The sequence below is a fragment of the Rhinolophus sinicus genome, linkage group LG05 (assembly GCF_036562045.2).
Source record: "Rhinolophus sinicus isolate RSC01 linkage group LG05, ASM3656204v1, whole genome shotgun sequence".
In the NCBI taxonomy this organism is placed as follows: Eukaryota; Metazoa; Chordata; class Mammalia; order Chiroptera; family Rhinolophidae; genus Rhinolophus; species Rhinolophus sinicus.
The window spans coordinates 182,581,658-182,592,625 of NC_133755.1; the positions used below are offsets into that span (position 1 = coordinate 182,581,658).

Sequence of the window (10,968 nt, forward strand, 5' to 3'; positions counted from 1 at the left end):
ACCCTCAGAGATGGGCAGTCACAGAATCCTAAACAAAATATTGTCCACTTCACAGGGTGTGGACTAAAACCCGAGTCAGACAGAACCCTGACATAAAGCCTGGAAAGGATTTGCCAGAAAGGAAGAATGGTGGTAACTTAGCTTGGCAGAACTTTTTGACACCCAGTTCACTGAGCACCTGCCCTGTGCCAGGCTCTGTGTTGCAAGTGTGCAGGGGAAAGCTTTGTCCCCAAAGGGCGCAGTCTGGCTGGGGATGAAAACAAAGAGAATAGAACAAATTGATGACTTGAATACAGCAAAGGCACACCTACCGGGTGTGTGTCACATGCCAGGCCCTGCTCGGCATTTTATTCATTATTTTATTGAATGCCCACAATATTCCCACGGGTGGGTTTTTATTATCCCCATATTACAGAAGAGGAAAGTTCAGGGAATTTTGGTGGTTCGCCCCAGGTGGCAAAGCAGGAGTGACAGAGCAGGATGCTGACTTAAAGACCTAGACTTTGGCCACTGACTCTCAGCCCTGACTGCCCAGTAACAGGACCAATGAGGGAACGTCAAAACTACCAGTGCCCGGGCCGCTCCCCAGGCCAGCTGAGTCAGCACACAGGGCTCGCTGACACATCTTGGTTTTCCCCAGGCTGTGCGATGAGCAGGCCCATGGCTGAGCAGAGAGGAGGGCCACCGGCTGTGCCCAGGAAGCTGTGACAAGACTCTGAGAGGCAGTCACTGTGATGAGACTTCCCCCTTTGCCAGTGAACATGAGAGTGGGGGAGGGGCCGAGTGCAGCCAGCTTCAGTGTCGGGGAGGCAGGCAGCATCCAGGGAGGGGGCAGGAGGGGCCTGTGTTTGGGACGCAGTTAGTGCCCAGTGCTGGCCCACAAGCCTTGCAGCTAGTTGGTGCGGGCTGGCTTTGTCTCATATCTGTCAGGTGACATGTGACTTCACAGTGTGGGTTTTCCTGTGTAGACAGTTACAGACCTCCATGTCCCACGACAGAAAAATGGTTAAGAAACATCTTCTGGGAGACTTTTGGTCATTCAAATTTAAAAAGAAGTTCTAGAGGCAATTTTGAGACATTTAGTAGGAAAGTATTTCTTACAATAAACTAGGGAACTAGCTGTATTGTCCTTGATGTAATGTATAATCTACACAAATTAAGTGACTAGTTATCAAACTAAACACATCATGTGCCAAATGGAGCTGAGTAGGGAAGACAGCGTATACACACCAGAACCTCTTTGTAGAACCCCAAGCCCCCTTTCCCAGGTCAGTCATCACACGTCTGTGCAACAGATGGGACGGAAGCACAGAGTTCTTGCATTTACAAACTGCAGAAAAGGACAATGACTCACGAGGACCAGCTGGAGGCAGAACGACACCCGCTTCCAGCCCCCTCTCGTCCACGACTGCCCCATCAGTACCTTTCTTCAGGTGTGAATATGCAGTGGCTGCCTAAGTTTCAACTGAGCAGTTTAGCCTGCATTGTAACTGTGTACGAGGGCTTCCTAATTTTGGTTTGCTGCTCTGTTATGTACAGTCGCAGAAGAAAACCCTGGTAAGCACAATAAATCACAGCCTTTGCTGCCATTTTGCCCACGTTTGCAGCCTGATCTCTGCAGCGCCGTCTCAGGTTTCCTTTTCTTCCGGGATCGTAGCTACTGGTCGTTCTTACTGAGCTCCCAGGCATTGCCCACGAACACGGGGCTGGGGGAGCGGGCTGTCCTGCTCCTCAGGAGTCGGAGTGTCCGAGGTCGCAGCCCCGAGCCTCGGCGTCCTGCCTTGGCCTCTGAGGGTGGAGAAGACCTTGCGGTACGAGTGCCTGAACGCGGGGTTGGAGAAGCAGTACACCACCGGGTTCAGCACGCTCTGCAGGCTGGTCAGGCTGCTGGTCACGTCCGCCGTGTGCTCCAGCGCCCTCAGGACCCTGCAGCTGTGCACCCCGCGGACGATGGCCATCAGGCTCTGGGCCAGGAAGCTGGGCAGGAAGCACAGAGCGAACAGCACCACGACGGCGGCCACCAGCGCCCGGGCGCGCTGCAGTTTGGGCTGTCTGTCTGGGTCTCGGAGCCGCTTCTGCAGGGTCCTGATGATGCCGGCATTGCAGAACAAGATGAGGCTGAAGGGAAGAACGAACTGGAGGAAGGCGAGGGCTTCCTGCCACGTAAGGCTGAAGGAGGCACCCCGGCTGGCGTCAGACCTGGGGCACTGGGCTTCCGAGGTGAACAAGCTTTGGTGGGTGAGGGCGACCATCAGGAGCCAGATGAGGATTGAGACTCCCCGGGCCCCCCGCGAGGACAGGAGGTTGACCTTGAGCCGAGGGTGGACCACTCGGAGGTAACGGTCCAAAGCCACGGCGGTGAGGAAGGCGACGCTCACCTGGTGGCTGAGGGTGTGCAGGAACAGCAGGGCTCGGCAAGACGCGTGGCCCCAGCCCCAGGTCTTGTGTCTCAGGAAGAAGGCCATGTGGAAGGGCAGGCAGATGGCCAGCAGGAGGTCCGCGACTGCCAGGTTGAACAGGTAGACGGCGTACGGCCGCCACACCTTCAGGCGGCAGAAGAAGGTCCAGAGCGCCACAGCGTTGCCCAGCAGGCCCAGCGCGCCCTCCAGCAGCAGAAGTGTGGCCACAGACACCTCCACGGCGTCACTGTGCGTGGAGCAGTTAGCGGGGTACATGTCGCTGCCAGGCTGCTGTGGTCCCCACGCGAAAGCAGCAGAGTGCTGAGAACCAGTCCTTTGTTAGACTTGTCCCACGAAAGGACACAGACGGCCTTTCCCTGCAAAGATCACACGAGTTCTGCATTTTCTCAGCAAGGGAAAATGCTGACGCAGCATCAGAATAGAGTTAAAAGCAAAATAAACTTGTTTGGGAATGAGGGTCAGTGGGAGAGGCAAACAACAAAAAAAAAACCCTTACAGTTTCATTCTGTTTTGTTTTGCCTTAAAAAAGGGGAAATTCTGTTTCACTTCACATCATCTGGCGTTAAATTAAACCACCAGTGTCCTAGTAATATCTGGGTGAGCAGAGTTGCTGCAGAAGGAACTGGAAATGTTTAATTACATGAAGACTTTTTTTGTCTTTAGAAAGTTAAAATAATGATTGAAACAAAGATCATTCTCCAGTTTGAATATGTTTTGTGCGGGAGCTCTGCTTTTCACAAATCAGGGACCCTTCTGCACGGGACTCAGTTTTACACACTGGTGAGTCAGGTCTCTTTCCTACATTCACCTGGAAGAGGATGGCGAGGGCCTGGCCGTTTCATAGTTGACCATTTTCACTTGCACTTGTGTTTCGTCAAATTTTATTTTCTGCTGAGTCTCCCCTTCCCTCCCACACGACCTGGGTTACATTCTAGATCCCTGGGCTTCAGTTGGCGCTGAAAGCCTTGTAAAATCAATGGTGGGCCAAGATGCACACAACCCACCATAAGGCAACTCCGTGAGCCCAGTGTCATGCTCTGCTTGTCCAGTGACAAAGCAATTCTGGTGCATGATGGGAGTCAGTAAATATTGAATGACTCCAGTCTTCCCTCCCCACAGCTGACTCTCATTCACCGTGGTTAGTTCATCCTGGTTTGGGCTTTGGAGTCAAATGGACTATAGTGCTAGTTCTGGTTTCTCCACTTAGCAGCACTGTGGCTTTGGGGAAGCAAATGAATATCTGTGTACCCCAGCCTCTCTACCTGAGAGGTGAAAGGGACCCTGCTTGCAGGGTCATTGTGAGTGTTTGGGATACAGGGAAAGCACTTTGCACCATATCTGGGACACTGTGGGTGGTTGACACATTTTCTACAGTTGTTTTTGACAGTGTTGTGTGCTCTCCTGTATTACTGCAGTGAGCCATACCACCATGGGTGAAGTAGGGCAAATTCTAAGCTCCATGTTATGGGTGAGGAAGTAGAGCCACAGAGACGTTAGGTGATTTGCTGACCTTCAGAGGATCCTCCCAGCCCAGGGTCCAACCAGAGTTTTGACCTTGATGCTCAGCTGATTCCCAATTGGCAACAGCTTCACTCTGTGTTCGTAAAACGTCCACGTCTCTGGAAGCCCACCAGGACTATTCATTTTCATGATGTTTCAGGTAATTTGACTTGCATATCTTCTTGCTTTAATTTTACCAGGGTTACCTTTCCAACTGGACCACCAGCCCACATATCACCCCATCTCTGCATCATGCAGGTTCACTCGCTTCTTTGTTTTCTGAGAAGGTGCATTTGGAGGGTCCTCCAAGCATCAGGAATTGTAGAAATGTCCCAACTGGCACCGCCACAGTGACACCTATGAATGAGGATTTGCCAGCCATATGCCCATTATAAATAATTTCTGGGAAGTGCAAAAGGTTGAAATACAGCCATGAGGTCCAGGCGAGAGCTGGCTGGAGACCCTGTGCCATCTCTAAAAATGCCGTAGCACACAATGACACGCAGAAGAGCTGGTAACTAACCCAGATCTTCAGGGATGGAAGTTACATAAATGCAGGAGAGAAATGGATTAAATTTCTTTCTCTCAACACATTGAAAACTTTGACAGACCTTGAAAGCTACTCCTTAATTACAAATTGCCTAAATCTCTGATTATTACACACACAGGAGTTTCGATAAGAAATGATGGCTAACGTTTAACCCTGAACACTGACCCTCCCGCTGATTCCTCATCTCAGGGACGACTTAGATGGCATCGTGTGAAATGACGAGATGTGAAGTAATTCCTCCTGTTTAAACTTGAGTATCTTATATTCTCCTCTTGAACGTCTCTTCTAGCGAGCAGTTTGCTTTGACAGCAAAAATGCAGTTTATATTTCTTCAAGAATAAGTACTAAGAGGATAAATTTTCACTACATATCGTGTATTGAGAACTTGATATTAAACCCATTCTTTTTGGTGAGTTGGGCGAGGAAAGTTTTCCATGTCCAGTTTCCTATGTGGGTAGGTATATTCCACTGACTATGAGCTTACTACATTCAAATAACACATTAGTAAATAGTTAATTATAATTTAATCTTACGTAATCATAAAGCTTGGTAGTGTATTGGGGAGTGTGCCCAGGGTGTGTGCCCCTTTAGGACAGGGAGTCAGTTTAGAATCAACACACTGGTTCTTGGCTTTCTCACATGGGGTGGGAGGGGCCATGAGCAGCGTTGGGGGGGACATGGCCTAGAGGGACAGGATCCTGGCCCAAGTGACTGCTATGGACTAGTGAGGTGACAAAATCTGGTTGGGGTGGCTGAGAGAAGGGGTCTTCTAGACTGAGGGGTTTGAGAATTTGGGGACACCTATCGTTTATTTATTAATTTAGATAAATGACAACGAATTGCCTTTTTAGGGTTATAAGAATGACAAACTCAAACCAACTTCCAAGTGAAACTTTAGTAAAACCCAGCTGAAGAACGATTGAATTATTAGGTTAGTCATTAATTTTTGCTGTTGGAAGATTTGATTATCTTCCTTCATGAAACAAAGGCTTTAAACCAGGTTATGTTTCTATCACTGTAGTTAAATTATTCATTCTTACATTTATATATAGTTGGAAGTTTATGATAAGTGCATTTCTGTTTATACACAGGAGACGTGTTGTAATTTGAGTTGTGCCATAAGCCCCCCTCTCGCCCACGTGTTCCTCATGTGAAAGTCCTCCATCTCCTTCTGAGTTGGCCTTGCTCCTCCTTTTGATAAAGAGCCTGCTTCCTAAGGTTGCAAGGATGGACACAGTAGATGTGTCGCCACTGTATAAACAGAGATGGTATCAATAGAAAGAAGAAAACCATGTCTCTTCCTTAATAAAAGAGATAAAATTAAATGCATCCTGTTACATTCCTTTGTATTATAACTATTTCATGTATTTTACATTAACTTTTTGTTGAACATCATTTTAAACTCATAGATTCAAGAGTAGGCTCAGGCTTCTTTGGTCTGTGTCCACTTGCGTTTCTGGGCTGGCGGCTGTTTTAGTGCCCATCTTGGGTACACAAGGCAAAAACCAACCAACCAACCAACCAACCAACCAACCAACCAACCAACCAAATGACTAACCCCAGGGAGCTCACCACCCCACCTTTCTTGGGGTCTGTAGCAAGGCTGTCTTCTTTCCACCTTTCAGTGACTTCTTATGTTTGTTTTATTCATACTGCCCAAGGTTTTTGGTTGTATTTGGTAGAGGAATAGCGAAATGCATGACAATTCCATCTTCCCGGAAGCGGAATTCCAAGGATTTTTAAATAACTACCATGTAGCCATCTCCTTAATATGTCTCTTGATGTTGTATGTGTCTGTTCTACCTCAGCAAGACTGTGTTTATGGTTTTTCCTCCTTAAGCACCTGTGTATCCGGGTGCAAATTTTATGCACATAGGTTGCCTGTTGCGTTTGAAATTCTTACATTAACTCGTTATCATTTCAATTTAGTTAGGCCACATTTTACCATAGAGCTATACTGTCCAGAATTTGCATGTTTTCCCTGAGAGATGGCCCAAAACTTCAAGTGCTTGAATAATACCATCTTTCCTTAATTACACAGGCTTTGCTCATCTCTGTAAGATTCACCTGTACATCTGGGGAGTGATTGGCACCTGGCTCATGATAAATGAGGATTTAAAAACACGGAGGGAGAGCGAGAACTATGCTTGGGTTTTGAGTGATGGCAGTTGCCTGACTTGGTCTCATTAGAATGCCCGAGCATTTGTGGGACAGGCCCACGTATTTGCCAGACAATATACAGTGAGAGCCTGAGCAACATAGGAGATCAGATCAACCTTGATGTGATTATATATATTCTTACTTGACCCCTTTAAATGTTTCCTGGAACAAGGTGGGGAGCAAATAAATGTACACACGCAGGAAAACAGGCAGGGAACAAAAGATGCACGACAGCCTCACGTGTAAACTCGCTGGGATTTTTCCCCCTCTTTTTTTTCTGAACCACCCAGGTCAAGTAAAAGCATTTCATCAGTCATTTCACAAGTCCCTCCATGTGCACCCAACCACAGTGGGTAATTATTGTCTTGACATCGATAGCACTATGCATCATTAGTCACAATAGTGTTAGGCTTGCTGTTTTATTTTTGCTTTAACTTTTTTTACTGTGATAAAATAAGCGCAATATAAAATTGACCACTAGTGACACTTAGCACATTCACAATGTTGTGCAGCCATCTAGTTGTAGAACATTTTCATCATCCCAAGGAAACCATGTCCCCAATAGCAGTCATTTCCCCGCCCCCCGTCGCCCCCCCCCCCACCAGTGCCCAGCCCCTGGAAATCATCAATGTACTTTCTGTGCTGATGGGCTTGCTGACTGTGGACATCTCGCCTAAATGGAATGCTGCAGCATGGGCCTTTGGTGTCTGGCTTTCTTCACTTAGCATCATGTTTTCAAATAAACACTGGGGCTTTTACAGCTTAGGACCCTTCTAATGTTCTGAGAGCTGGCAGGAAGGAAACATACCTGGGCCCGGGACGCTCTGCCGTCGCCCACCAGGACAGCGATCTGACAGTGACAAGGTGAAGAAGAGGGGGCATTTTTCCAATGTGGCTGCTCCCAGAGGGAAGCTGCTTTCACAATGTTTAATTGAAGGCCCAGGATCTGCAGGTAATACTCATTGGGTACTCGGTGGGGGAGGTTGTCAATACTTCACTTCACTCTAGATGACTGATCAAATTAAAAAAAAAATTTTGAACAAAAAAACAGACAATTAAAAACCAAAAACTTAGCTCCTGATCTTTTTTTGTTCTGTTCTCACCCAAGAGTCCTGAATGTTACAATAACCCTGTTTTCATGTTTAAATCAGTGCACAGCGTACTGGTAATAAGGCATCTTCACGTAGGATGAGGGGCCATATGACATTTCCCCCTCCCCCGAGGGATCTGAGCAAACCAGCCAGTGATGGAACTGAATCAGCACGGAATGTCTTCCACTTCCCAGCTGTTATAAACATATTCATGCACACACACACCTGCAGCCCCAGCAACCTGACTAGGGGGATGCACTCACATGGCAGGGGCTGGGCTCCCCCGGCCGAGCAGTCCCAGGCTGGCAGAAAACCAGGTCACCTCTGCGTTTTCTTTTCCGCCACTTGCGAATGTTGCTTATTCATTCGTTTCTGGAGCACTTGGATTATTCTCTTGACATTTAATCCATTCCTGGATGCCCCAAAAGTAGCTTCATTGAAAGGAAAAATGAGAACGAAGTTGCCTGCCTGGGGATGTGGCACCTGGCTGCTGTCCGACGTGTCCCTCAGGGAGGCGCTGGTCTTGTGGGCAGGGGACTGAAGGAGCGACACGCAGGGGGTGAACGTCGTGGGAGCCGTGGGCCTGCCCTTGAACTGTGGCTTGGTTTTGGGGGGCTCTCTTGTTGACAGAAGTACATCCTTCCTGTTCATCATTTCTCTCGGCTGGGCGGCAGGTTTGTTTTCTGCGTGTATTTTGACAGCTTTCTTTATAGCAGGTTTATCCTTATTAAGTGTTCCACTTGTGAACTGCAAGAGAGACCCACAGGGGAGACGGCTGCAGGTGTCACCGAGTCCTTTATCAGAATCAGCAAGGGGGACACTGGGATTCCCATGGGCATGGTCACCGTGTTCTTTCCTCTCGTTTCTCAGGCCACGTAAGTAAATGAGTTCAATCGTATCATGGATGAGTTTTCTCTTCACCGACACATCCGTGGAACAATCTAAGGACAGGGCTGGGCTGTAGTTGACCTCTAAAAGCCACGGTTTCAAGTTGTCGTCAATCAAAATGTCAAATCCAAAGAGCTCAAAGCAATTGGTGGCGAAGGGGACGGATGGCGCGATGGCGAGCACGGTGAGAATGACCATGTGCTGGATTTGCTGCCACAGACACAGGTCGTCCATGTCCTGGCTGCGCAGGTAGAAGAAGAGCCTTCTGAGTGTCCACTTGCAACCACAGCCGACCACTTCTTTGATCTTCCTGTACGAGGCCCCAGATTTATTGATGCTGCTGTTGATCAAATGTGCGTAACTGTTTCGCAGATTACTGAGGTCAAACTTTTCCGTGGCAAAACGCACTAACCCTTCCTGGTAAATATAGATGGTCAGGGGCTTAAAGCTGGTGACACAGACGTAGATGCGGAGGTCACATTTATATCGACCCACAAGCAAAGGGTTGCAGATATATTTCTGCACTATATATGTGTCATCAAAGGTTAAGTCTTTAATGTCACTGAAAATTACTATTCCCCTTCCACGAGACAGTTCTGCCGGCTTGCAAATCCAAAAGCCGGGCTTGGCACCCAGGGCCTGCTTCTCCTTAAAGTACTCGGCCACAAACTTGCAGTAGTCGTTGGGCATGACGAAGGTGGAGGGGATGAACTCGTAGAGGGGGGAGCCGTGGGTCCTCTTCATATGCTTCAGCAGCTTGCCCAGGCAGTCCTTCCTGGTGAGCTTGCTGGTGCCCGGGTGGTGGTTTAGTCGTTGCCATGGCTTCATGTTGACATGCTCAGCCCTCCGGAATGACGAGGTCCTCCAGTACAAGTTCCAGTCCTCAACGTCTTGCTCTCGGTTGTCAAATTTGTCCCATCCACGCTCCAGGAGGACACTCTGCACCACGTCCGGTGTCGTCTCATCCACACGAAACACCAGTGGTTTCCAGGTGGCCCCCGAAGGTTGGTCTTCTGCCACCAAGTCAGGTTTTCCTTTCTAGGAGTTGATGACCAGAGCAGTGTTAGAGGGTGGCCCAAGAGACCAGAATCTAGTGGGGTTTTCACGCAAAGATTCCACGCCACGCTGCCAGCCGACTTCTCTGCGCTTCCCTCCCAGCATGCAGTCTCTAGGGGCCCGCCTCTCCTCACAGACCCACCCACCTCTGCTGCCTCCACAAACACAGACCCACCTCATCCTGTGCGCTTCTGTTCTCTGTCCCTTCAGAGCACACCTGCACATTTCCTTCTCTTAGCGACATGTTAAGAAGGTTTGCAATCACACCGTCCATGCTGAGGGCCACTCTGTTGTAGCTGCAGCTGTAGAGAAACCTGGTGGTCTAAAAAGCGATTGTTACTTAGAACAATAAAGCAAATGTCCAATTTTCTAGAGTTAAGTGAATTAGAGCAGGTGACAAGCTAGAGATGATGGTGTTATGTGGTTAGTGAGTCATGTTGGTCTGAGAAGTGTAAGGGACACCGGCCACCCACCTCTGAGGTGCCCTGCTACCCACCTCATAACCCCGGACCCCGGACGTGTTCCAGGGGTCAGAGGCTCGGTTTATTCAAATAAGTGGTAATTTGCTAGAGTTGAGAAAGACAATTTGTGCTTTTAAAAACTCATTCTGCAAAAACAATGATTTTGTGAGGGTTGCAGCTCACATTTGCAAGATAAACAGAAAATGAGGATTCAGCATTTTCTGAACTTCCAAAGAAAGAAAACGAGGTAGTGTTTGAAAAAAACAAAAGTGATGATGGAGCAGGTTTTGTTACAATCTAGAAACAAGGTAACAAGCAGCAAAGCCTCTGGGGAATGTCGATATTCCACGGTCCAGAACAACGTGCTCATCACAGATTCCAAGAGAAGGCAATTTAGCTCGAGCTTTCGACAATCGTAGCGCTGTTCCTGCATAATGTGTCACGTAAGGCAACTTAATGCCTTATTTGGTGGAGATTCTGTGCTGTTTGGGAGATTCTGATTGATGCAAAAGGAGTAAAATTTGACATATACTGCATTTTTAATGAAGCCAGTTTTGACAAGAAAGCAAGAAAAAAAGCAAGCAAGCAAGAGAGGGAGTCAGGAGGTGAATAGAGAGGGAGGGGGGTGGGAGAAGGGGGTGGCAGCAAAGGGGAGGTCCAGCTTGCTCACCCTCCTTTCTCTCCAGATTTGACATTGGGAGGAGTCCTCAGGGAATGAAGGAGACAACTTGTTTCCAGGTGACGAGGTTCCCCAACCTCGTTGGGAAACAGTGGAAAACCCGGCTTGCCTCTGACACTGGGATGGCACTTCCAGAGAAGGGCTGGAACCGGCTGTGCACAGC

The 10,968-nt window shown here is 48.4% G+C and overlaps 2 protein-coding genes across 2 annotated transcripts; both read right to left on the reverse strand.

The window, feature by feature from the left end:
• Nucleotides 1–1,031: 1,031 nt before the first annotated feature.
• Nucleotides 1,032–2,821, reverse strand: GPR31 (G protein-coupled receptor 31). Its single transcript, XM_019712392.2, has one exon. It carries the CDS (start codon nucleotides 2,673–2,675, stop codon nucleotides 1,671–1,673), a length of 1,005 nt encoding a protein of 334 aa, XP_019567951.2. The 5' UTR covers nucleotides 2,676–2,821; the 3' UTR covers nucleotides 1,032–1,670.
• A 5,218-nt stretch (nucleotides 2,822–8,039) lies between these two features.
• On the reverse strand, nucleotides 8,040–9,939 carry TTLL2 (tubulin tyrosine ligase like 2). The gene is made up of 2 exons (XM_074333970.1): nucleotides 9,883–9,939; nucleotides 8,040–9,647 (listed from the first exon to the last, which is right to left on the reverse strand). Exons 1-2 carry the CDS (start codon nucleotides 9,937–9,939, stop codon nucleotides 8,040–8,042), a joined length of 1,665 nt encoding a protein of 554 aa, XP_074190071.1.
• Between the last annotated feature and the right edge of the window lie 1,029 nt (nucleotides 9,940–10,968).

Bases quoted from the DNA above. Each gene is read 5' to 3' on its own strand.
- TTLL2 (XM_074333970.1), bottom strand. From the start codon at position 9,939: ATGGACGGTGTGATTGCAAACCTTCTTAACATGTCGCTAAGAGAAGGA. The intron at 9,648-9,882 runs GTGTGCTCTGAA...ATCAACTCCTAG, and splicing joins TAAGAGAAGGAAATGTGCAG to AAAGGAAAACCTGACTTGGT.
- GPR31 (XM_019712392.2), bottom strand. From the start codon at position 2,675: ATGTACCCCGCTAACTGCTCCACGCACAGTGACGCCGTGGAGGTGTCT.